This window comes from Lampetra planeri, chromosome 9 (assembly GCF_965212315.1).
Source record: "Lampetra planeri chromosome 9, kcLamPlan1.2.h2, whole genome shotgun sequence".
Taxonomy (NCBI): Eukaryota; Metazoa; Chordata; class Hyperoartia; order Petromyzontiformes; family Petromyzontidae; genus Lampetra; species Lampetra planeri.
The window spans coordinates 4,572,985-4,600,311 of NC_136115.1; the positions used below are offsets into that span (position 1 = coordinate 4,572,985).

The 27,327-nt window shown below is 47.6% G+C and overlaps 2 protein-coding genes across 8 annotated transcripts in view; one reads left to right on the top strand and one right to left on the bottom strand.

Annotated features, from left to right (window-relative positions):
- Nucleotides 1–8,736: 8,736 nt before the first annotated feature.
- On the top strand, nucleotides 8,737–18,269 carry LOC144720597 (core histone macro-H2A.1-like). The gene is made up of 9 exons (XM_078597452.1): nucleotides 8,737–8,839; nucleotides 10,283–10,493; nucleotides 11,852–11,958; nucleotides 12,523–12,690; nucleotides 13,269–13,358; nucleotides 13,474–13,564; nucleotides 14,488–14,577; nucleotides 15,646–15,820; nucleotides 16,635–18,269. Exons 2-9 carry the CDS (start codon nucleotides 10,322–10,324, stop codon nucleotides 16,810–16,812), a joined length of 1,071 nt encoding a protein of 356 aa, XP_078453578.1. The 5' UTR covers nucleotides 8,737–8,839; nucleotides 10,283–10,321; the 3' UTR covers nucleotides 16,813–18,269.
- The window catches only part of GBF1 (golgi brefeldin A resistant guanine nucleotide exchange factor 1), a 168,492-nt gene continuing 159,422 nt past the window's right edge, over nucleotides 18,258–27,327 (bottom strand). For 4 of the 7 annotated variants that reach the window (XM_078597445.1, XM_078597448.1, XM_078597447.1 and 1 more), the window contains 9 exons: nucleotides 26,775–27,030; nucleotides 25,984–26,204; nucleotides 24,244–24,454; nucleotides 23,032–23,162; nucleotides 22,013–22,114; nucleotides 21,249–21,362; nucleotides 20,590–20,767; nucleotides 20,251–20,406; nucleotides 18,258–19,396 (listed from right to left, as the gene is read on the bottom strand). In XM_078597445.1, coding sequence (XP_078453571.1) covers nucleotides 19,068–19,396; nucleotides 20,251–20,406; nucleotides 20,590–20,767; nucleotides 21,249–21,362; nucleotides 22,013–22,114; nucleotides 23,032–23,162; nucleotides 24,244–24,454; nucleotides 25,984–26,204; nucleotides 26,775–27,030 — 1,698 coding nt within the window. In that variant the 3' untranslated portion in view covers nucleotides 18,258–19,067. The remainder of the gene's footprint in view (nucleotides 19,397–20,250; nucleotides 20,407–20,589; nucleotides 20,768–21,248; nucleotides 21,363–22,012; nucleotides 22,115–23,031; nucleotides 23,163–24,243; nucleotides 24,455–25,983; nucleotides 26,205–26,774; nucleotides 27,031–27,327) is intronic. The other 3 variants (XM_078597451.1, XM_078597450.1, XM_078597446.1) reach the window with 1 other exon arrangement.

A 27,327-nucleotide genomic window follows, 5' to 3' on the forward strand; every position in this document is an offset into this window, starting at 1 on the left:
GCTCATCGCAGCAGCAGCTTTTGGCTGCGGACCGTCGAACAAAGGCGGTGGTCGCCGCATCGCGCGGCGCTTTCAGATGCGCTTCTGCGGCCGTCTGGAACGCTCTTCCCTTTCGATATTAGGGAAGTCACTGAGAGCTATGCGCTTTCAAATCGAGATTGAAAGTTCATCTCTTTAGAACTCATTTTTGTGTGTTTCGTTTGTTGTCTTTCCTCCGCACCTCTGATTGGCTACGTACGGTGCGAAAGAAGTTCAACATACGCACATACACGCGTCTTTCCGTACCCACAGTTGACTTCCCCTACCGGGGGAATTCTCTCCGCATTTGGCTGCCACTCCGTCGTTGTCTGGGACACGGGCCATCATCCCTTCCTAGAGACGCGTCCTTCCCAAGGCCGCTGACTATTGACACATTCCTGCGGAGGGAGCTGGTAGGAACGTTGGGTTGCTCGGTCAATGGCCAGGGTCAACGGCGGCGTGGTGTATTCCGCAAATTTGCCCGACTTTTGAGGGCGGGCACAAGCCGGCGTGAGTAGCTTAAACGTTGAGTTTTATAAGGGCACCACGGGGTGACCAGCCCCTCCCTACCCAGCCCCACCCCTCCCACCCCCCCACCCAGCCCCACCCTCCCCACCCAGCCCAAACCACCCTCCCCTCCCAGCCCCTCCCCACCCTCCTACCCCCCACCCAGCCCCACCCTCCCCACCCAGCCCCTCCCCACCCTCCCCTCCCCACCCAGCCCCTCCCTCCCCACCCAGCCCCTCCCTGCACGACGGACACAATAATCCCCTGTGGGCTGGTGTAACCAGGAGGTTCCTACCAGTATAACAATCAATACTATGTCCCTTAAGTTGCATTCGTTCACTTCATCCTGACCCACGCGTTCTGCGTCTCTCAGTGTAATCAATGCCGAGCACCCATCTCCCTCGTCTATGCCTATGTGGTCGAAGTGCCAGCTCTTGTTCCATTGTATTTGTTCCATGTGCACGTCACACTGATGTATTTGCCTCGCGCGTATGTGGCTTGTATGTATGTATGTTGAACTTCTTTCGCATCGTACGTAGCCAACGGCGCTAAACTTGAGGCGCTAATCGGAGGTTTGTGGAAAGGTGCTCAACGCATTTTCATCACGTTCTTGTTGTCATCGTTGTTGTTGTTGTGTGGCGCACACACACGGCTACGCACGTGAGCGCGCACGCCCAGAACGATTGGGCAAGCTGCACGTCGGCACGTGGGCAGGTGCCAACCTGAGCCGAGTTGAGCCGCGTTACCTTTAAGGTGAGAAGTCACATGCGACAGATCCAGTGGAACCACATTCCCCTGCACAGTGAGGCTACCCACACACCCAGCGCTGCCTCCTCCTCCTCCTCCATATAACCAATCTCCGAAAGACAAAGACACCCCGTATAACCTCAACAGACTGTTGGGGCAAGTGCTGTTCGCGAGCACCTATGAAGGCCGTCACGGCACACGAGGGGGTGGGTGGTGGCCAGCACTACGCCCAGCCGCCTTTGTCTTCCCAATGGCGATGTTTGCACATCGCACCAGGTACTCATTTGAGGCCGAGTCGACCTAGGGCAGGCCCATGACCCTATCTCCACACACACACACGCGCACCACTCTCTGATGCGTTTTCCCGTCGTCTCGCCTATTTGTGCAGCATGATGTCCGACGTTTCTCTCCACATGATACTGAGCGCATCTTCAGGAATTAAGGAAGCTCTCAGCATGCGGAGAAAAATGTTGGTATAACCCGAAAATCCAGTGGAGAGCTATAAGGCAAAATAAACCACAGAAACCCACGCAGTAGAATACACATCCCTTCTTCAGACTTGTATAGACTGCTTGGGGCAAGCTTTGTTAGTAAGAACCTGTTAAGGCCTAATTGGTGCACGACAGGGCATTGTGGTTATCACTACGCTCGGCCGTCACATTTGTCCTGTGGATCCAACCTTTCACCAGCCCACACCGATCAGCATGATAAAAGTATGGTCAAACAACCTTCGCGACCTTTGACCTTAAGTGGCAAGGCCTTCACCCAGCAGTGGATTGATAACAGGCTGCCAGTGATTATATTTGTTATGGTCCAGTGACAAATATCAGCTGTGACGAAACATAGCATCATCTTAAAACGGATTAAATATATAAAACAATTAACATGTTTTCTCAAAGTGAAAATATCACTGGAACACTTGCCTTACCTAAGAGTAAAACTAAACTAAAATGTATCTTTTATTATTTTACTCGGGAAGGCCCACTGAGCTTTAAGTTATTTTTCAGAAGCGACCTGGCCACAAACGATAGCTCAACGGAGTGGCTTATCACGTGGACATGTGTAGTGACACAGCGCCGACTGCTGTTCAGCAGCGGCAACTGCGGTGGAGAGCGCACACGCCGTCGAGCATATTCACGGCGTGTGTGCCGGCAGGGCGGAGGAACTGGGGCAAAGGTCACGGAAGACCTCATTGGGAGGCCCCTGGAACCATCTGGTGGGTTCGAGAAAGGAGGCGCGGCCAGGGCGGAGCCAAGCTGCACCGTGGAGAATAAAAGCAGCGGAGAGCGAGTGCTCCGGGCTGCCGGTTCTGGGAGTGGACTCATCTCGTCGTCGCTGCCACCTTCGCCCGGGCATTGCGCGGCCGGGCAGTGGTTGGCTGTCTCGGTCGACGCCGTCGGTGCAACGCGGTCAGGGTTGTGTCCAGGCTGGGCTTGTACAGAAACGTGGTCGAGAAGGGAGGCCGGAGTTGGTGTAATGGAAATAAAGAGAGAGAGAATGTACCTCCTGCAACTACCTCGTCTCCGACTGAGTGTGTGCACCACACACACACACAGCGAGGAGGACACTACACATGTCAATCAGCCACATACTCAAAACACGTGTTGATTTTAAATGTGGAGGGAACAACCGGAGGACCCGGAGAAAAATACACTCGACCACGGGGAGAACATGCAAACTCCAAATATACAGCAGGCGTCAGGGTCGGCATGGAACCCACGACCTGCGTACCAGGCGAGGTAGTTACCGACTCGCCATTGTGGCGGTAAAGCAAAACGTATGATTGTAATGCGACCAAGTAGGTTCCAATTAATCTCGGACGAAATGGGGTGAAAGTAAAAGTGACGTGCAGAGCGAGGAGAGAGGCTAAGGCAATGGGGTTCGCAAGGAGCCTTACAAACAAACAACACGACAACAAAGCAATGCCTCCTTCGGATGCAATGCAGGTGAACATCCACAATTCTCCGCGTGAATTAAGGTCACCAGGAGCACAGGTAGCGCTGAGGGTGGTCCCAGAGCGGGCTTAGATGCGTGCACGCTACTAAAAATATAACCACTCTCCACTAACAATGCACCGCTCGCCCAGAAAAACGATAACGTTTATAATACGGTTTCGAAGACTCGAGTTTTGTGGGAATGGCATAGAAAATATCCTACTCTCCTTCCCCCGTGGGATGTGCGTAGCGATGGCAGAGTGTCTCAATAGCTGCCTCTTGTGTGATCGTGGAAGCAAAGGGTACAGATATGTTTTATGCAGTGTATGAATATTTGAGCGGTGGCACGGTGGTTAGCGCACTGCGCTACAAATCCACACATCGCCCAATATCCCCCATACGCTTCCCCAACCCGCACTCGCACGCGTGGCGAAGTATGGTTTAATAACCCCCATGACTGACGCGGCGTGGAGAATATATCCATCCAGCAGTGGATTTACATAGGGGCTGCTCAAAACATTTTTGCATTTGTACGTTCTTTGCATTCTGGAAGTGCCATTGAGTTACGTTCATCGCCACTCAACCCTGCAATGCTACGCGACCAACTCAACATGCAGGTGTCAGATCGAGTTAGATCTAAACTATTAAAACAAAATAAACGATATCTTTTTTATTTTTGCAGGTAAGGCCCACTGAGCTATATGTAGCTGTTTTTCAGAAGCAACCTGGCCACAACTGATAGCTCAATGAAGTGGCTTATCGCGTGGTTATTTTGTAGCAGCCAAATACTCTAAATGCGTGTTTCTAAATGTGGAGGAAAAAACCGGAGGACCCGGATAAAAGCCCACGCAACCACGCGGAGACAGACACGCAAACTCCAAGTATACAGGCATCAGGGTCGGGATGGAACCCACGACCTTCGGTACATCCAGGTGTTGTAGGCTCTGGCTGCGAGGTGGCCAGATAGTATTACAAAAAAATTAACCCATAAAAACAAAGTTTTTCACTATAAATCCTTTATATGCGTGGCGGCTAGAGTCCTCTCGTCCTCTGGCTTGAGATGGCTGCCACCTATGGGTCAGATGATTGCCTGGCACCATTAAGTAATTGGTAATTAAATATAATTTATTTTTTCCTAAAAAGTGTAAAATTTTGGAAAATTTTTTCACGAAGATAAATTGTCACGCACAACGAGTCTGTGTGCAAAATATCAGCTCGATTGGATCACGGGAAGTGGGTTAAAAAACGACCGAAAGATTTGCACGGTCGTAAGCGCGCAAGCAAGCAAGCAAGTGAACTTAATATAAAGGATTTAAAAAGACATGATTAAATCTACTAGCTTGTTAGCCCGTCCTAGGACGGAAGCTGTAACATTACAGACGTAAATTAACGTTTTATTGTGTGATTGTGAATTTTATTAGGAAATGTAGCACGTAAAATAAATGTTTTATTAATTTATTTTTTATTTTTCACCTACGTGACTGAACCGAAAGAACCAAAGAGCATGGATCCTTGCAGACACGAACACTTCAAATCTAGAATTATTATTGCTGTTCAAAGATTTCCCTGCAGTTGGATATCCTTGATGAACACTTTGATCCGCTGAGGGTAATTAGATTTAGACAGAGGCACGTACAACTGGCCATAGGAAAATACGGGTTCTTTGAGATAAATTCCCAAATTTTCAAAAGTCTGACCCTGCGACTTGTTGATCGTCATCGCATACGCAGGAATTATGGGAATTTGTCGTCGTTTCAGTACGAAAGGAAGAGTGACATCACTTGGAGCGAGGTCGACTATCGGGATGAAGACGATTTCACCTCGGTTGCAAAGACGAACAATCTGTGTGGCTGTATAATAATAAACAAATAAACCGTAACTTCACTTTAACACTGTTTTCAAATCACCTGAAGCTGTTAACTGACAAATGTATCTTCACCGATGGACGCTTGATAGCGAAGAGTGAAGAAAGTAGAGTGCTGATTACTGTCTGAAGTAACTTAGCAAAGAACGAAGAGCAAAGAGAGGCGTTAGAGTTACGAATAAATTGATCAGAGGATAATTGTATCTTGTCTAAATGCAATGGCAGGGAATATTGCAAAAAATGATGTCGTCAAACACTTCACTGCATTTCACTGTAGCACTGTATTAATGGCAGTGAATGTTGCACAAAGGGAAGTCATAAACAACTTCGCAGCATTTGCCCGCAGCACGGCATTAATGGCAGTGATTGTCGCACACAACTAAGTCTTGAAACATCTGACGGAATTTCGATTTAAAGCTTTCGTGACTGCAGGGATTCATCTTCTTGGTTCTTTCGGTAAAGTCACGTAGAAGGGAAGTAATAAAATAATAAAAATAAAACATAATAAAATAATTCTCACGACGTTTCGGCCACAACGCAAGCAGCCGTCCTCAGGTGGAGAACAGGTCCGTCAAGTAGACAATCTGAATGGCGGGACTATGTCTACTTGACGGACCTGTTCTCCACCTGAGGACGGCTGCTTGCGTTGTGGCCGAAACGTCGTGAGAATTATTTTATTATGTTTTATTTTTATTATTTTATTACGTCCCTTCTACGTGACTTTACCGAAAGAACCAAGAAGATCTGACGTAATGTCACAGTAGCAAGTCATTTAACGGACGTTCAATTACTTGCGAAATCCACTGCTCTGATATTTACTTGTCTTCAGCTTTCGCTCGCTGGGGTTGAACACAATTGGAGTTCGATGCAATGTCTGCAAAGTAGCAGAGAAATGTTTATCGTAGCATAATTTTTTGTTGGACGTGTCGAGGAAACAAATAAAGACACCAAACGCACCGCGATGCTGCGTATAATTACGTATTGCCTTCACTTTCTATAAAGATACGTCAAATTAAAAGCGAGTTTGCGTAAATAAATTATCGTAGCCGCTCGACCTTCTTCTGCGTTAGTCTAAAAATCCAGGCACACGTGAATAATAATGAGGGGGGGGGGGGCATGTGGAGTGACGTCACGCGCGGGACACACACAGCCTCGATTGGCTAGTGATGTTAGTTGCAGCGTTGATTTATTTATGAGCTTTACTTTCCATAGACAAAGGTCAAAATGAAAGCTAAATTTGCGTAAACAAATTTTGGTTTCTGCTCCACTTGCTTCATGCGGAGTGACGTCACCCGTTTATGATTATTAATGAGGACCCCACCTGCTCATGATTATTGATTATTAATGAGAGGGGCTGGTCTACGTGGAGTGACGTCACGCGCGTTACACACAGACATTCTTGGCGGCTCTTTAGTAAATAATGTGCGAGGAGCTTAAAGTGCAATTCCTCGTGTCAGCAGTAGGGGTTCTCTAAGTACTCTCGTTTCATCCCCGCATGTCAAACGCTCACGAACGGAATAGATCAAAACATTCCAATGCAGGACCCTCGTGAAAACGAGTCTTGAGATGCATTCCCACTTTGACTAAGAACCAAAGAGTAAGGGGAATTACTGTTGTATAGTTGAGCATAGCCACAGAGCCGCCTTCTTTCTTACCTCTAATGTAATTGCTACAATCCATTCCAGAGTCACCAACCAGGGTCAAGATGAATAGTCTATTTATCGACATCAATTATTCTGGAACTGTGGGACGGTTTATATTAATGTGCGCACTCACACACAGTACGTGCACCCATTTCAATCTAATTCTAGAATGAAAGGAATCTCAGTGGAGTCTGAAATTCAGTCGCGTTAGGAATGTTTCGGCACCACTGGTGGTCTTTGTACGCCATCTGCCGACAGTGCCGCTCATTACGCCTGCACACCGAGCACTTCAGCGACTGAAAAAAATTAACCCGTAAAAACAAAGTTTTTCACTATAAATCCTTTACAGTATATGCGTGGCGGCTAGAGTCCTCTCGTCCTCTGGCTTGAGATGACTGCCACCTATGGGTCAGATGAATGCCTGCCACCATTAAGCAATTGGTAATTAAATATAATTACTTTTTTCCTAAAAAGTGTAAAATTTTGGAATAATGTTTTCACGAAAATACATTGTCACGCACAACGAGTCTGTGTGCAAAATGTCAGCTCGATTGGATCACGGGAAGTGGGTTAAAAAACGACCGAAAGATTTGCACGGTCGTAAGCAAGCAAGCAAGTGAACTTAATATAAAGGATTTAAAAACAACAACAAATATAGAATAATAATATAATAGGCTTTCGCCCTTTCTGGTGTGAAAGCTGTTCAAACACCAAATAGACAACCTATTTCAACGGCAACAAGTTTGCATTAAGCACACAATGCTTCTGGCAAACCATGCAAACATGGTCTGATAATTATATAGGGCCGTCCATAAATGACGTCACGTAACTAGGGGGGGGGGGGTCAGACATTTGAGACGATGTGTGACGAGGAGGGGGGGGGGGGGGAGAAATGTGACGTCACATCAAAATGCGCAACTTTAAATAAATATAGACAACACGTTCTACTTAATTACATAGACTTTTTAATACATGTTTTCTCCTATAACATCAGAGTGCAGCGCCACATTAAATACGCACTACAATGACAATAGTTTAAAGCGATTTGAAGCATGTTTTATTTTGGGGGGGGGGGCAGAGCTTTGTGACGTCATATTTGAGGGGGGGGGGGTCTGACTTTTTGTGACGCCGTGTGACGAGGGGGGGGGTCAAAAATTGTCTGACCCCCCCCTAGTTGCGTGACGTCATTTATGGACAGCCCCTAATGTATACATGCGTGAACATATCCACGTGTGCGCGTGTCTAATTCTTTGCGTGGGGAGCGGTTACCACGAGTTCGATTCCCGCTCACAACCAACGGCAGTGCTGATTACTTTAACCGGTCCGGGGCCTCCCCTAGGTTGACTCAGCCTCAAATGAGTACTTGGGGCAGTGCGTAAACATCGCCACCGGGGAGACAAATGCGGCCGGGCGTGGTGCTGGCCACACACCCATCGTGTGCCGTGCCGGCATTCATGTGCTCGTTAACAGCACTTGCATCAACAGTCTGTTTATTCTATTAACGGGGGATCTTTGTCTTGTATGTTGAACTTCTTTAGCACCGTACCTAGCCAACTGTGCTAATCGGAGGTGCGAACTAATATATTACAGCTTCCACTGCAGGCAATATGAACTCGATGGAGAAGCCTGCAAAGTTGGGGGTTTCGGGGTAGACTAATAAGCACTGTATTTATGACTAGCACGTCTGGCAACGTACGGTGCGAAAGAAGTTCAACACCATTGGATGGTGAATAAACGAATGGCAATCGAAGTCGACTGAACACTGCTCGGAGAACAAATACATCACCCCCTATGGGCCCCATTTGAACAGTATAACGAACTAACGCTGCGATCAATAATGAATTATTGATAAGGAACGATCGAATGTTTTCGTACACCAACGAACCAATTGGAGTCACGTGGGGGCAGGGCCTCACGTCGGCCCGGGCTTGCCCGGTATGCTAATGAGATGCTAATGAGGCGCGCTCGCCGATTGGTCCGCACGGGAAGCCACGCCTCCCGCGTGACGTCACACCCCCCCCACCACCACCAAATCGAGTGAGGTTGCTGTGGTGTTTCCAGGCCTTGACGAGCGAACGAGCTGAGTCGGCTCCGGCTGCAACAACAACGACGACGCCGCCAACGAGGTGAGTCCTGAATTAGGTCCCCTCCCCGCCCCGTCGGATCTGGGTGGGTCGAATTGCAGCGCGACGTTTTAATTTTGTACCGCGGATTAGTAGGGGGCCCCCCCCTCCACACACACACACAGAGAGGGGGTCGCCTCTGATTGGTCGAGAGCTCGCCCGCCCGCGTGTTCCTACTTAGGCCGTGGGTATGATACATCGATCAATATAAACGCTTACATTTGTTAGATCGCGTAAAGATACGTGTCGTTAAACTCGCCACCAGCCCACACGGCCGATGAGTAAGGCTTGTCGCGTTAACAGAACGTGGTAATTCGTGACTGGTTCAGCACGCCGCTGTGTTGGAGAGCAATTGCCACCAACATTTTAACATTCTGAGATGTTCAATTTACTTCTCGTTACTTTGTGCTGTTCTCGTTGTTGTTGTTGTGGGGGGTTTTACGAACGTTGCCTGTATTCGATGCGTGTTGACGCTTCGTATTCAGCGGGTGTTAGTGGATACGTTTTTTTTTTACGCGAGGTTAAATGTGTTTTATGCGGTGATTGTAACTTCATGCCCATTGGTGGCATCGCCTCCGCCCTTAACCTATTAGAGTTTGACAACGAGATGTCAGCGGAGTGCCGTAATGACTTTGAAGTGACGAGGCACTTCAATGCCTGTTTCGCACGAGGACTGAGTTGATGGAATTCTGTGAAAGTCCTCAAAGGTCAACAAATGTCCCTTTATGGTGTGTCAAAGGGGACGTCCATAAATGACGTCACGTGATTTTGGACGATTTTTTACCCCCCTTCGTCACAAAGTCAGACCCCCCCTCAAATGACGTCACAAAGTCAGACCCCCCCCCCCAAAAAAAATATATAAAACATGCTTCAAATCGCTTTAAGCTATTGTCATTGTCGTGCGTATTTAATGTGGCGCTGCACGTTGATGTTGTAGAAGAAAAGTCTATTTCATTAAGTAGAACGTGTTGTCTATATTTATTTAAAGTTGCGCATTTTGATGTGACGTCACATTTCTGAAACCCCCCCCATCGTCACACAGTCACAAATGTCTGACCCCCCCCCCAGGTGCGTGACGTCATTTATGGACGGCCCCAAATGCAAACATAGACTTTAGCATCAGTGTGCTTTTACCTAATTACAGGTAGAGTTTATCTGTATATGTACAATCTGTTTTGGGTTAAATGGGATCCACATGTTTGGTCAGTGGATCTTGATTGTTACATCTGGCAATCTAACAGCGTTTAGCATTGCACGTTTGCACACGAGGCTCAAAAAGTGGACACCAGTAAAGAGTTTGCTTTTTTAAACAAATGCTGCTGGAAAACATCGATGATAGCTCGATGGACAAAAAAAACGTTGGCACGTGTAAACAATATCTTTTTAATGACTGTGTTATTCAATTTCCTAAATGCACGTAGATGACATTTTTCTGTACTCGCCCAGGTCCTGAATCGAGAAGCTTTGTCGAAGAACGGAGGTAAAATGTCGACACGCGGCACCAAGAAGAAAGTCCCACGGCAGTCGCGCTCGGCGCGGGCGGGCCTGCTCTTCCCGGTGGGACGGATGCTGCGGTACCTGCGGACCGGCATCTACCGCAAGCGCATCGCCATGGGTGCCCCCATCTACTTGGCGGCCGTCACGGAGTACCTGGCCGGTGCGGATCTGAGCCCCTTTCCCACTCGCCCTCACGTCGACACGAGTCCCCCGTTTGCGCGTGGGCCGGGTTGTCATTTATTTGCTTCGCTGCTGCTTGTGCGACAACCACCAGATGGATGGTGGCGGTTGTTACACGAAGCGCTGCCAAAGTACTCTTAGGTTTTTTCGGTAAAGTCACGTAGGTAAAAATAAAGAATAAAAATAATAGAAATAATAATAGAAATAAAAATGATAAATCACGTTTCGGAGGCAACACAAGTCTCCGTCATCAGGTGGGACCGTCACAGCTAGATTTACTGTAACCAGTGAGGCACAATTCCAAGAGACGAGCTCTTAAATCCAAGTTAAGGGGGGAGGGGCTTATCTGAATGCTGCCAAATTAGTCCGTTACGCGACGCGTTACGCGTACACGTTCAGCCCTTTTTGTGAAGCCACTGCAGCATGTTTTATCAAACCCCCAGGTGTTCTGTTTATTCAGATATTCTTTCACTAAATCGGTTTCAAAGTAGAAATATACAAACATTTGTCAGTCAGTTTATTTGTCAGTGTCGGTTACATCATTTACTCAGAGTAATTTTCTTTGCACAAAGATGATTAAGGGTTCATTCTGCCAGAATAAACCAGGGACCTAATGTTTTGAAAATGAGCTGTGAACAACACGTGAACTTTAACCCAGGTAAGTAAACATGATCCAGCTTGTGGATAGCATGGGACAAAGATAACAATTGACCTTGATAATAAAGGAAACTACATCATGGAGTGCACTCGCTGCTAGGTAAGGGATGCTATTGGGCTTCGTGTAAGCATCTGTCTCTGCAGAATTATCAGGCAGCCAGTCTTACACTTGGACACAAAAACCAAGTGTCGAGGTGGATTTCAGATGTCACGTGACTGGTGTGGTGAGGGTCAGGTGTCAGCTGAGTGTCAAATTAACATGTTCATTGGACGGGTTGCCCTCGAGTTGTATATAAAGCAATATTTATTTCTATACACCGAAATACTCTTTCAGTGTATAGAATAATAATATTTGTCCTGGAGAAATTCAATGAACGATGAAGCTCTTTTCACAGATGTCCAGTTGGGACGGATGACTATGCAACTCAGCGATTCAATGGATTGCTCGTGCAGTAGAATAGGGTTGATATAAGAATTCTAGATTTGAAGCTTTCGTGACTGCAAGGATTCATACTCTTAGGTTTTTTCAGGTAAAGTCACGTAGGTAAAAAATAAAATTAATCAAAGTAAAATTTGATTTTTATTTTACTTTTATTAATTTTATTTTTATTTTTTGCCTACGTGACTTTACCGAAAAAACCTAAGAGTTTTATAGAAGAATGTCTGTGCTATGTTCACCAGCCGAAGTTCTGGAACTGGCAGGGAACATTGCACGTGACAGCATGAAGGCGCGCATCACCCCACGCCACATCCACTTGTCCATGGCCTTGGACGAGGAGCTACAGAAGGTAATTCCTGCTCAATGTTCCGTTCCATTGGTTCACACAAAATAAAAAATAAATACATTTCGTGACTTCCCATTTGTTTTTCGATTTAAAGCTTTCGTGACTGCAGGGATTCATCTTCTTGTTTTTTTCGGTAAAGTCATGTAGAAGGGAGATAAAAGACGCTGTCTTTCCGACAGCCCTGTTCTTCACCTGAGGACGGCTGCTTGCGTTGTGGCCGAAACGTCGTGAGAATTGTATCTTATTATGTTTTATTTTTATTATTTTATTATCTCCCTTCTACGTGACTATACCGAAAGAACCAAGAAGATGATTCCCATTTGTTCTTTCATACACCAATTTACTATTTGCTTATTTTAAACAAAACCATGTTTTGAGTCGATGAAGTCATCCATTTTGGGTCATATTTTCATTTGAGTTTTTCTGTTCACTCAATCGCTTTATAATTTTTTTTTCCCAAATACATGAATCGCGTTATATCCAATTTGCATTATGAAAACATGCGCCGTTCTTGGAGAAGAGACTATATGTTTCTGTGGCCAGAGGGATGTGTTGCGTCTGACGCAGATGCTGCGTGGTGTAACCATTGCGAGCAGCGGGGTGCTGCCCAGAGTCCACCCAGAGCTGCTCACCCACAGACCCTTCAAGAAAGCGAAACCGGTGCTCGTGGATTCTACGGATACACCACCTCCAGCGTCCAAGCCTGCTCGCAAGCCCAGCGCAACCGCGAAAAAGGTATCGAGCAAAAGTGTACTGTGCACACGTACTCGGTATATATGTCTCTACTAAAATGTAGCATTTAGGGATTAGTTTTGGCAATTTTGCCGATAGCGCATCATTTAGTTGAGTTTTCAATTGAATCTCAGGGCATTTGCACTCAATCATAGGGCATTTGAACAGAATCTTACCACAGCCAAGCCTTTTAAGCCTTCAATTTGAAAAACACACCGTTGAAATAATTACTTTCAGCTTTGGTTGGTTATTGTCATGATGTCTGATGTATTGAAAGGTTAATGTATATTTTAGAAAGTTTACCATTAATATGGCGGTGATATTGAACTATGATATTAATATGAAAATCTAAGGACTTTATCAGTGATGTGTAAAAACAATACCACTGCATTTGAATTTTTAACATGTAAAACAGTATTAATGAAGCTAGTAATTTCCTTCATTTATCCAAATTAAATTTACATTCTCAAATGTGTTTCTCCTTATTCTAAATGCGGTTGCTGTGCAAGTCAAATTCACGTTAAACTATTGTTTGTAAAACGTGATCTCGACGCGGTAGGTGGATCTTGTTGTCTGCCCAGGGTAAAGGCAGGAAAGCCGCAAGTCCTTCAGTAGGCGCATCAGGAGCTGTCACCGTTCTCTCCTCCAAAACCCTCTTCCTTGGGCAAAAGGTAACAAAAGCCGACTGACACTCCGCTTGCACCACGCGGCCGCACCTGCAAACTACGGACACACCTGCAAACTACGGACACAAACGCTCACCAAGTCCGCCTGTGCCCCGCGCAGCTGCAGGTTGTCAAGGCCGACATTGCCACCTTGAAATGCGACGCCGTCATCCATCCAACGGGCAACAACTTCTACATGGGTGGACAAGTCGGTGAGCGATGCCGGCGAGATAAATACCCGACAGAAACGTTTCCCCAAGAAACTTGTCGGTTGCTCAATATACAACCCGACCTGTAATGTTTTTCTCAACCCTTCAAACTAGCATTGCTTTAAATGCCACAAGGGGGAAACGTCTACTCGGGTAATTTATGCAAACCAGCCTCTGGCTTTTTTCACGATATTTTGTGCTTGCCTTTGGACCAAATCACTTGGAATGTGCCCAATATCGTCAGATCTCTGGGGTTGGGCAGAGTTGAATGAATAGTGTTCGGACGGGCAACCACCCTGCATGGCAGTTTGTCGTCAGCGGACTTGTGCTAGCCTGTGGGCAGCAGACGGCAGTGTTGTACTGTGAGCCTATGCTACCACGTCTATGTTCCCCGACCTTCAGCAACCCGCACAGACCACTGCGGTTGAGTGTGGTCACAGAACCCCCATGGCTCACAACAGCATTGGGGGGGGGGGGTGGGAGGCTCTCGCCCGGCCGTGGATTGAAAAAATAACCCGTAAAAACAAAGTGTTTCACTATAAATCCTTTATATGCGTGGCGGCTAGAGTTCTCTCGTCCTCTGGCTTGAGATGGCTGCCACCTATGGGTCAGATGATTGTTTGCCACCATTAAGCAATTGGTAATTACATATAATTTTTTTTTTGCTAAAAAGTGTAAAATTTTGGAAAAAAAATTTTCACGAAAATTAATTGTCACGCACGAGTCTGTGTGCAAAATGTCAGCTCGATTGGATCACGGGAAGTGGTTCAAAAAAACGACCGAAAGATTTGCACGGTCGTAAGCAAGCAAGCAAGCACGCAAGCACGCAAGTGAACTTAATATAAAGGATTGAAAAAGGGCTGTACATGTACTTTGTGTGCAGGGGAAGGACGACTCGCTTGAGGAGTAAGTGTTTGCGTTTGCAGGCAATGCTCTGGCAAAGAAAGGAGGAAAGGAGCTGGCGGATGCTGTGCAAGATCTTCGCAATAGCAACGGGCCACTGGACATTGCTGGAGGTTTGCATTCGCGTTAATCAATCGTTCTACTCGTCTTTCACGAGCTGGTGCATGCGTGTGTGCACTTTGGCGATACTTACAGGCCTGTTGCGCGTGCACACAAGCATATATGGAATAAGAAAACAGTCTTTTTTTCGATTTAAAGCTTTCGTGACTGCAGGGATTCATCTTCTTGGTTCTTTCGGCAAAGTCACGTAGAAGGGAAGTAATAAAATAATAAAAATAAAACATAATAGAATAAATTTTTATTATGTTTTATTTTTATTATTTTATTACTTCCCTTCTATGTGACTTTACCGAAAGAACCAAGAAGAAAAAAAACAGTCTTTGTTTTTCCTTGTCAAGCAGGCGAGCGTGGTTGAAGTACAGCCATCGCATCATGGGGAGGCTTTCATTTGGCAGTGAATAAAATCTTTAAGTAACGATACACATTTCCATACATCAAATAAACGTACGTATGTTATCTTCCTCTTGGTTACATTGGTTAATGGTCACCATCACCATTCCTCAGTCCTGCGATGTTGCAATTCTTCTCAATCCTGCACATGAACCGATCTCATCGCTGCATCTCGGCGGTTGTCGTCTTCTTTGGACATATTCCCTGCTTTGTCTGCCATTCTGTCGCCAATCTTGTCCATTGGTCAGCATCCTTCCCCTGGGGACATATTCTGCCCAAATGAATGTACTTTTTTGTTTTCGTTTACAAAATACGATTTTATTGCCTTTTTTTTGTTCGCCAATCCACGTTCTCCTCTTACTGTCGGTGTAAATCAACGGTCGTAAACGGGCTGCATTATCCGCCAGAAAAATTAAAACCCGATCGCAACAGAAGCCAACGAGGGCCATAGTTTTTGTCACGCCCTGAAACGGGAGGCCTTAGTCCCGAATCGATGGACACTCACTCCTGTTGCCCCCGTGCTTATTACATTCATATCCTCATTTCCACTATCGTGTTCATGTATTGTTGTAACGTTCTGACCTGCTCCTACCGAACATGTTTAAAAAAAAAAGAGCATTATAGCTCATTGGATTCCTCCAATATAATGAATATTCCGATTCTACTTGCAGCTGCCATGTGCCTCGCACCGGGCCTGGAGGCCGAAAACGTGATCCACTGCAACAGCCCATCGTGGGGCACGGACCGGAGCGCGGAGCTCCTGGAGAAGACGGTCAAGAACTGTCTGGCACTGGCTGACGAAAAGAAGCTCGTCACGGTGGCACTGCCCTCCATTGGTAGTGGCGGGTAATTAAATATTTTTGTAGTTCCACCACCACCACCCCCCCACCCCCCCTACCCCCCCCCCCACCATTATCCAAAAATATTATTTGCAGAAATTATTTCATCGTTTGACTCTAATAGTCCACTTTGTGTGTTCATCACTGAAGTTGTCAACGTCATTGCATTTGCTACGAGCAACTATAGCAGCTCAAAATCGGAATGGCAGAATGATCGAGTTCTGAATTGCCAATGAAAACAGTGCATTTGTTGAACAATGATTGGTCTGTGGAGCACATAATCTCAGGTCGTGATACGACCTAAAAGCACTGAACTTTGGATATTCATGTGACTCATTTCTATTACCCACGAGGGAAATCATAAATTTGCTCTGCTCACCCTCGCAGCGGCTTTTGGCTAATCATTAAATGATTGGTCCACTGCATTGCACGCATTGAGATGTGCTTTTGTGGCCGTCTGGAACAATCTTCCTTCCGATATTGGGAAGCCACCGGAGCTATGCACATTTAAATCGAGATTGAAAACAATTTTTTTCTTACTGCTCCGTGTTTAGTTTTGTTATCCTTCCCCCGCACTTCCAATTAGCACGATTGCCTACGTACGGTGCGAAACAAGTTCAACATACATACAATGGTCAGATTTGGATTTTTATTTATATTCGTAAATGGTGCGCCAAGTAATGCTGGTAACAAACTAGACTGTGACAAGTGCCTTTAAAAAAAAGTCTCAGCTGTATCATCACCTTACGCTCTGGAATCTCTTCATCCTTGTGAGAAATGTCAGCGTTACTCACGGCTGGATGCCGTTCTGTTACCTGCAGAAATGGTTTTCCGAAACAGACGGCCGCTCAACTTATACTCAAGGCCATCTCCAACTACTTCATCTCCACCATGGACTCCTCGCTCAAGAACATCTACTTTGTGCTGTACGACAGTGAGAGCATCGGCATTTACGTGCACGAGTTGGCGAAGCTGGACAGCAGTCAGCTGCAGCAGTGAGGCGCACATGCACGGGAGTCTGCCTACGTTCGAGGGTGGCGTTTTATTATTTTATCCTCGCGTTGTATTTAAGTGCGTGTGTGTTACAGTGGGGATACTCAAACGGTGGGGAGCGGTAGTGTAGCGGTTAGCGCGCTGCACTATGAAACTGGCGACCCGGGTTCGATTCCCGCTCACGGCCAACACCAGTGACGATTATCTGAACCGGTCCTGGGCCTCCCCTCGGTCGACTCAGCCTGAAATGAGTACCTGGTTGCGGTGTGTAAACATCGCCACTGGGGAGATAAAGGCGGTCGGGCGTGGTGCTGGCCACCCACCCCCTCGTGTACCGTTCCGGCCTTCATAGGTGCTCGCTAACAGCACTTGCCCCGACAGTCTGTTAAGGCTACACGGGGGATCTTTATACTCAAACGTGGTATGCCGACTTTGAAATCTTAGGTTGCACATTGACTACCACCAAGCACTTTGTTACACACAATAACGCACCTTCCAAGGTCCGTGAACTACAAGCCATGTCTAAGCTATCGAAGAGTGGTACCACCTGGCAATTAAAAAGAGGGGGCCCTTCCTCGAGCTAAAATATATTTTGTATCCATTCTTAGACGTGTGGATAAATTACACTATATGCCTTAAATAATGTATACACACCATTAAAATTACACTATTGGTATCACTACTGCATTTTTTTTGCAGTCTACGCTGGGCGGTGCAGTGGTAACACTTGCGCCTCTCAGTCAGAAGGGCCTAGGTTCAATTCCCGACTTGGGCACCTTTGTGCGTGGAGTTTCTATGTCCTGTTTTGCATGGGGTTTCCTCGAGTTTTCCGATTTCCTCCCAAAGCTAAAAAACATACAATAATGTAACTGGTGTTGACGAAACATCCCAATGCTGAATAATTACCTGTAATTTACTTGATTGGGAAAGTGCATCTATCGTGCACCCTAGACTGCCAACACTTAGCAAGATCCTGTTGCCTTGAGACTCGGTGATGCTTTCCTGGGTAAACAATTGTAATAATAACAATAATTAATGGAAATATGCTGAACTGTAGAACATCACTGTTTTGTATTTATCCACGTGATAAGCATGATGTACTGCTGCATGAGTGCTTTTGTGTTAATGCGGGATCACACAAACTAATTTGGTGAGCCCCATAAACCAACAGTAGGATGCTTACTGGGCATTGTTGTGTTAAAATTACTTATTTTTACAGTGTGATTCTGAGGTTAAACGTGATTGTTTTCCTGTAAAATTATTTAAAATTTGTGAAAACGGTCCACACTTGATTTACAATCACGATATTGAATTCTATGAACGGCACTTTTTGCATTTAACTTCCCAAAAGTTATGCATAGCCTTAAAGAGAATGTATACTAGCACTTTCATTGTATCTGATATGAATGTATTGCAATCATGTGTTCAAAATATGTCAACAATAAACATGATTAATCTTTGAATAATATTACTTTTCTTTATTGAATAACTCTTAATCGTAATTACACTTATAGATTTATTTCTTACAAAGTGAAAAGTACATTTTCTTCATGAGCTGAATGCTTTATATACAATTTAAGCAGTAAGCCACTTTCCAAATGAGTAATTTGTCCTTTTTTTCCACAGTAAGCTATTCTGGATGAAATGCAAATAACAGCATCATACAATAAAGCTGCAAATGGCAAGCAGAGCTGTATTTTTAATTTATAAAGTAATACATTAACTTCCCATGCTACCCTGGTTATAACTTGTTACAGTTAGGTATGCCATCAGGTTTAAATAGTTTAACTCAGGACAGCCTTTGGTTAGCATTCACTGCAATGTGTAAAATGCGCATGCAGACTCAGTGTAGCCAATGAGAATTCAGTTCTTTAAACAACTACAGTTTGCGACTACTCGCAGCTTGGAACTGAGCGAAGAATGTCGAACGAAACAACTTTAAATGGTTTAGCACGTGTGACACATTCTCCAGGGTTGTTTAGGGTTGACACTGGCTTCCGTGAGTTAGCCATCTACCCAGAATTCATGGCCTAAACTTAAATTACTGTAAACACGTTGACCAGTCAAACCCTCTAGAGTTTCCAAAAAAAAAAAAGCCAGCCAGAATCACAGACCATTTTAAAATATGTTATAAGAGACAACGTTGCTCGTTAATTACAAGTGACTTTTACACGTAGTGACCGGAGGGCTCAGATGACGGCTTCAACGTGGCAACCCCGGGGGACGGGGGGGTCGATCGACGGCGAGTGGCGGCGTCGGGTTCACTCGGCCTCCCCGGACAGGGCCTTGGGCAAAGCGGCGGTCTCGCCCACGGACACGCCGCGCGGCGCCGTGAGCAGCGGCACGGGCGACGTGGCCTCGATGAGCGCTGGGTTGAGGATAATCGGCAGCGCCATGGGCGGCAGCGCCTCCTGGAGAGTCGGGCCGAGCGCCGGTAGCGGTGGCTGCAGGATGAAGGGCGACTGCGACAGCGCGTGCGCCACCTCGCCCACGGGGCTTCCCCCGGCTCTGCCGCCCACCCGCGCAGGGCTGGAGGCCGGCGACGGCACGGGCGTCACCGTTGTGCTGGCGGTGGCTGCAGAGGGCCTCTCTGCAAGCACAGGTGAAGGTAGAGGGGTTTGAGGCAGAGGTCGCAAACGGGTTTTGATTCCTTACCCGTACTCGTACCCGGCCGCACCAGGGTCGCAAATGGGTACCCGTACCCGGCCGGGTACGGTAGCCGGGTATTGGGTAGGGTAGGGGTATCGGATACCTGATTGCGACCTCTGGGATGAAGCCATGTTGCAGGCGCGGGTGGGTTGATTCTAGGAACTTGAATTGTGAGAAGAGACAAGACGTTGGGAAATGAGTGACAAACGGTGACTCACCAGTGACTCACGGCCTTCTCACTCATTGGTTGGGGTGAGTCACGTGCGGCTACCCGTACACGGCCGCACCAGGGTCGCAAACGGGTACCCGTACCCGACCAGAGGTCGCAATCAGGTACCCGATACCCGGCTACCCGTACCCGGCCGGGTACGGGTAGCCGGGTATCGGGTACCCGATTGCGACCTCTGGTTTGAGGGGTGAGCTAAACTTGCTGGTACTGGGGCAAAGGATGCTATTCACGCTCGAGGATCCAAACACCTCTTGCCCTACATACATGTACTTTTATGTTAATTGGAACCAACGAACATTTTTTGCTTGAGCATGCACAGTACGTATTGCAGTAAAAAATATCTAAGACGAATGAGTATTGCCAGATCTATATTTTTCCCAACAGCAACACTAATTATGGCATCACCAATACACACTGACCGGCGGCGTGGGGAGGCACTCAACCAGCAGTGGATTGACAAAAGGGCTGTACATGTACAATACAACCAGAACAATTGCGGACGAGTTAATATTGGGGGGCGGGGGGCGGGCGGGCGGGCGGTCGTGTTGCCGAGTGAAGAGCCACACCTGGCTCCGTCGCAGAAGCCACAGGTGCCGTAGCAGCAGCAGCCGCCGCTGCGGTGTTGCTCGGTTCTGGGGCGGAGTGGCCGCCGGTGGAGGTGACGGGCTGACTGCTCACCACCTCCAGCACGACGGGCGGGGACGGGGCTCGTGCCGCCGACTCTGCCGACGGCAACGAACGCACGGGAGGGGTGTCCGGTCACACGGCCATTGAAGTTTTATTAACATGTGCGGGAGCGCGACAACACCGAGATTGATCTGAACTTTTTAGAAATGAGTGAAGTTCACGAGGCGTGTAAGACCGCGCATGATACACAGCTTAGAAAGGATCCACGAGCTTGGTACCTGGGATGACCGGCTGCCGGAAGAGCTCGTCCCGCAGCTGGGGCAAGAAGCAGTCGATCCGCTCCCACGTAATCTCCCAGAGCTGGGAAAAGCCCGTGCGCGCCTCCGCATTCTGGAAGATGCCCGCTGTGTCCATGACAAGCAGCATGTTCTTCAGCGACTCTGGGATCGCCTCCATCTCGGGTAGGAAAGACAAGGACACAGTGATTGAAGGGGTGGTTGGTGGCGAAATGGCCACCCCTCCACATGTGTATGAATCCAGAGCAGCGCCGCTGTGAGTAAACCCGCTGGGGTTCTCAAGTGTGGCGGAGTCCATGGTCTCGGCCCAGTCACCGATGACTTCACACAAAAATATTAAAATTTTTATGTTGCCTTAATGTGGAAAAATTCCTACCCTGAGAATGAACAATATTGCTTTGACTATCGTAGACAAACAATTTCAAAGCAGAGAGTATGAGAAAGTGCAGCTGCTACTCTGTAATGGGGTACAATGTTCAGTCAGGTTTCCACATTGATTCGTCCTTTTCATGACACGATGCCTCCGGGGTCGATAAAATGGGTACCTCACCCTTGATGGGAAGTCAAAAGTGATTGTAAAATGTGAAAATAAATGACCACCGCCAGAGGTCGCCATCAACACACAGTCTCGGCTCACTCACCAACAGGTCGCTGTTGTCGGCGTGCATGTACTTGTCCATAAAGTCCAGGATGGTGAGCCACAGTGCGGCAAAGGTTGGCAGTGACAGCAGTGGAGACAGGTGCTGCAAGAACACCTGAAGGGGGAACGACACCGAAACAACGACAACCGTTGTTCGCCAGTGATACCGACATCACAAGCAGGCCTGAACCAACGCTTGGTGCCCTTGAAGGCCACGGGGAAGAGTCGAAGACTCGCTGGCAGGTCACGGAGCAGATCTGCTTGTTCTGAGTCAAGTGACTGAGATGACTGGCAGATGGATCATACTTGTGCTCCTCACTGTTCCAACCTTGCTAATACCAAAGACAACAAAGACAAACATCCCCCGTATAGCCTTAACAGACTGTTCTTGTGCTGTTAAGCGAGCATCTATGAAGGCCGGCAGGGTACGCGAGGGGGTGGCTGGCCAGCACCACGCCCGGCCGCCTTTGTCTCCCTCGTGATGATGTTTACACACCGCACCAGATACTCATTTGAGGCTGAGTCAACCTAGGAGAGACCCAGGACCGGTTCAGATAATTGTCACAGGTGTTGGACGTGAGCGTGAATCGAACTCGAATCTCCGGGTTCGTAGCGCAGCACGTTAATCACTACCCTACAGGTCCCCACACACACACAGCACTACGATAGTCGCAGGCAGGGGGCGTCAAGTCTCGATTGTGAGCAGCAGAGTAGCCACGCTTTTACTCCAAGGTAGACAACACGTGGCAATGTCACCACACTTGCCTTGCTCAGCAGTGTTGAGGTCCTCATGCGCGTTTCCTCCATGCCCGTCTGGTCAGCCGGGCTGATGTTCTCAAGCAGCTTGGTCAGCAGAGGGAACAGCACCTGAACCCAGAAAACATTGTCAGTGAAAAATGATGGGTCATTTCACTCATAACCACCAACATTATAATCTCAGGATGGCATGAATTTAATCTCGCAAAATCAAATTAAGCGATGGTTAGTGTTTTGATGAGTAACTGGTGAACAGATTGAGACAAAACTGGCTTTCATCTCAGGTTGCTGATGAGAATAAGCTTTAGCGGTGTCAGCTCAGTGCTGTGACTTGGGCATTAGCCAAGCATGGTGGCACATGCCTGTAATCTCGTGCTGTGGAATCAATAGTCAACAAAGTCACACACATTTGTGAAACTGCCAAACCCGCCCAGCTTGTCCAGGAGATGGCGGTAGAGGAGGTGGGTTTGTGAATCCGTTGGCGCAGGCCTTTTGAGTGTTAAACCCCAAGTACGTGTGGGTTTTCCCCAGGGAACTCCGGTCTCATCCCACACACAAAACAACCCTTTACAGATTTACACCGAAAATCAAAAGGCAGGAAACACTCTTGAGATTCAGTGTTTGTCAATTTTTCGATTTAAAGCTTTCGTGACTGCAGGGATTCATCTTCTTGGTTCTTTTGGTAAAGTCACGTAGAATGGAAATAATAAAATAATAAAATAAAACATAATAAAATAATTCTCACGACGTTTCGGCCACAACAGACCTGCTCTCCACCTGAGGACGGCTGCTTGCGTTGTGGCCGAAACGTCGTGAGAATTATTTTATTACGTTTAAATTTAATTATTTTATTATTTCCATTCTACGTGACTTTATTGAAAGAACCAAGAAGATGTTTGTCAATTATTATCACCGAGTCCGCACAGCCACATGACGACTCCTGACTCGAGACCTTCAACCCTCAGCAAACAGGCTGGTGGCAGACTAAGTGGTAGACCACCTGGTGCTGCTCACGCCGAGGGCCCCACCTTATTGAAGCAGGCCTCCCACTCGAGGGCAGACAGCGTCTGCAGGTCATGCATCAGCAGCGCCCGCTGCAGGTAGGTGAGCGCCTGCGTGCGCACCTGGCGCCGCGCGTCGCAGCACAGGCGCGCCGTGCCTGCGCACCCCAAGGGCGGGACGCGGCGCTTTAGAAACGATGTTCAGAAGACGGGTCTCCCCCGGTTAAAGGGGGGCGCCATGGGAAGGTGCGGTCGAATGGAGGAGGGCGGCACACATTTGTGAAATCGCGGGTGTGTCCGCAAGCTACACATTTCCACATGATGATAAGCCGCTTCGTTGAGCTATAATTTGTGGCCAGGTGACTTCTGAAAAAGTATCTAACAGCTCAGTGGGCTTTACCTGGTAAAATAACAAAGAAGTTTAGTTTTACGATTGTTGATGAAGAATGATGATTCTCCTGGATGCTGCTGCTGCTGTCTGGAACTCCCTCCCTCTTAACGATTGCATTGCTCACTCAATTCCCATTCCAAATCCTTCCTCAAAACTTTCCTCTTCCTCTCGACTTGTAATCAACTAACCACTCTGTAGCAACCTTATTTGTCACGAGCATCCATAACCACCCTTTCATTCACTCATCTACACACAACTTACGTCTCCCCTTTCCGACACAGCGTAACGATTTACCGTTGCTTTTAGATGTTCTCAAAGGTAACACTCCATTGTCATTTTCAACCGGTGTTTTCTTGCATTGTAAAGTGACCATTACTCAGAACACAGTATGCATGTTGAACATCTTTCGCACCAGACGTGGCCAACCGTGCTACAGCACTCAAGGTTACATTGCAACGATGAACTCGAGTGACGAGCATTTAAAATGTAAATCCTAAAAAACAGTGCAAAGTGATGGCTGCACGCTGAGCGGCAGGAGGCAGCAGTGACCACATTAGGCAATACACACAAAAACAAGATTTCAGGGGAGATTTGGCAGAATTGCAATGGATGAGACCGCATGCATCATACACATTTCCATACCACTGAGATTGAAAAAAATGGCAAGACACAGAATACATCCACGTTCTAACCGACCGGCTGTAAAATCAACCGCCAGGAGCCATTTTGCAACGAATGCTCAATGACCGTTGTGCAAAATTAAACGCAGCTCGGTACTGCTGCTCAGTCGACAGCTCAACGTCGGTGGCATGTGAAGCTCTCGGCTGACAAACTCTCCCAGGGCTCACCCTGCAGTAAGGGGCACCAGCAGCTGGCCCACAGGGTACTGGCGTCGGCCTGCACCACGGCGTGTTTCGCAAGCCTGCCGGCCGTTCTCTGCGCTGCCGTTTCGGCCGCGTCCGTCGTCGGCGTGGCCGCCTCCTGGCGGACCTGCTCCTCGGCCCACGAGCTGTAGATGCTGGCCGCTCGGGTGTGCAGCGTGTGCATCAGGTCCAGCAGCTGAGCGGGTCGAAGAGCGTGGAGAACACGCGGACACACGCGGGCACACGCATGTAAATACAAAAAACAACAAGAGCCGCCGTTTGCCATCAAGTGGCGGTGGCATCACCACAGCGCTTGTCAGAGGTGGGACAAAGTCATTGTTATGCAAGTCCAAGTCGAGTCACAAGTCATCAAATTCATGACTCGAGTCTGACTCGAGTCCAAGTCACATGACTCGAGTCCACATCTCATAGGTGGGACAAAGTCATTGTTATGCAAGTCCAAGTCGAGTCGCAAGTCATCAAATTCATGACTCGAGTCTGACTCGAGTCCAAGTCACATGACTCGAGTCCACACCTCTGGCGCTTGTGCCAGGCTAGATGTGCTTTGAGGCTATGTGAAGTGAGGAAGGCTAGCTGGGAGGAGGTCGCAGGACAGACCTCGGTGTTACATGGGTTGACTGAGATGACGAGCAGATACACGCATCAAACACACACGTGCACACACACAAGCTTGCACACGTGTATACGCACTAGCGCACGCAAGCTTGTATACACACGTGCGTCCGCGCACGTACACAAAAACCTGTAAGCACACACATGCAAAACAAATATCCCCAATAGCAATAGATTGTTTGAATAGGTGCTGTTAGCGAGTGTTTATGAAGTCCGAAACAGCGTACGAAGGGGTGGTGAGGTCAGCACCACACCTGGCCACATTCCTCTCCAGGGTCAATATTTCAACACGGCATCATTAAAGGTGAAGTATATCTAGCGGATGCCCCAGACAGGTGCTGATATCACTCGCCGCTGATGTTAGCCATCGCTGGGGATGGAACTCAGATCGCTGGGTTCATAGCCGAAGCACGTTAATCGCTGGTCCTCACGCATACACGTCAACACACAAACACACAATTGACCACACGCAAATATTTTACAAAACTTCTAAGTGACGGCAGAAATACCAACTGTATTTGGGTCAGCAACTTAAAATTAATGTGGCAAAATAATCAATGTACTCTAAGACAAATGTAACAATAAGCTCATAATTTACATACGTGTATACCCAATTAAATAATTACATCCAGATTTGGTATCTACAACCTAATCGAGTGTGCAAGAAATAGTTTTTATACATGGGCAGGGAATATTTTACTATCTTCATTGAACTGAAATTGTATGAGCACATTCATTAAATTATAATTGGGCCAATTGCAACTAAAAATTATCAATAATTATTTACAGTCGGAGATTATTTAACTAATTGCAGACAGCACTGATGAAAAAAAACATTGACAAAATCTGGGAAAATCTGGAATTCGAAGCAGGCGGCATTTTCCCCGCCGGCTAAAATTACAAACGGAAACGCTCGCACTTCTTGGAGGAGCACAGAGTTGCCCCGTCTAGAGAAGCGCGACGGCCCTTCCAACAACAACCTTCCCTCGGACCTCCCAACATCTCCAGCCCACAACGGCTGGCTGCTACAAACGGTGGGACCGTGCTCGCGTTTGAAGATGCAGTAAAAAAAAAAGAGGTCAGAGTACTTACATGGTGACTGACCTGTAAAGACACGGTGTGGTAGCTGGCCGGCACGCTCTCGTCCTCGTCGTCGTCGTCATCGCTCTGCGCCGCCCCCTTGTGTACCGACCGCCCGCCGCCCCCGTTCCCTCTCCTGCCTCCTCCGCCGTCCCTGTCCTTGCCCTTCTTCTTGAGCCGCGACGGCTTCTCGTACTTGTGCGTCTTGGTTTTCTTGTCGCTGCCCTTGATTCCTGGAGCGGGACAAAAAAAGAAGCAAAGTCAAGATGAAAAAAGAGAATTTTCTTTAAGAATGTTAAAAGATGTGTGCATCACTTCACAGTACTCCAAACTTCCCCCTGTAATCCTAGAGAATGTTTGAAAGTTTGCTAAAAGTCCTGGCCATTAATTCATATAGGCAACAAAATGTACTTAAAGCTGACCACCCTCATGTTCCTGTGTGTCTAACTCTGCAGTCAAGAAAACCAATTAAAGCATATTAAAAGGTAACCAGTCAATATTCTACAAGTGCCAAGGGGGTAAAACTACTCCTGCAGATTCTTCAGAGCAGTAAAATGAATGGGTCTGGCTCGACTTCCACTAATCCGGGTACTCGTAACAACAACTCATTAACATATTTAATCCCTCAATATAATGCAAAAGGTACACAAATTGGGCGAGCACCACTTAGTTTACTCCGCAAAAAACAAACACCTAAACACAAGAGAGCACAGTTGAGGACATAATACGAGTGTGTGCATGCGTGTGTGAATGGGTATATTATCGTAACAGCAGCAGCAGCACCAGCAGCAGAAAACACGTACCTCCGTTGAGGCTGGCCTCCACGAAGATGCGGATGGCCCTCACGCACAGCGGGAAGTTGTCCGGCGTCACGTGCGCGGCGTCGCGCACAATGAACGACAGCGACTCGACGCACTTGGTGAGCGACTTGGTGTCGTGTGCGCCCAGCTCCTGGCCTAGGCTCAGGCTGTACTGATTCACCAGGGGCGAGGGCCTGCCGCCACCGCCACCACCGCCGCCGCCGCCGCCGCCACCGCCCTCTACGTCATCCTTACCGACCTACGCAGGCCAAGGGGGCCAGGCGGGAGCCACAAACGGCGGCGTCACTACACGGCGCGCGGCGATCACCGCCGCCCGGCGCTACGGGGGGCGGGCGGTGGTGATGGCAGCGCGCAAGGCGGGGGGGGGTTACAAGCGGGGACCGCTGTGCAGTGGGGCCCAGTTATTGCTGCTCCAAACGGGTGTTTTGGACATTTGCTTAGGGTTAATAAAATGCTGACAGAATAGTCGCGAATAGTGCCGTAGCACGCACAGGGCCCCATTGCTCAGGCTGCCAACTTTAACCCCAGCGCAGAA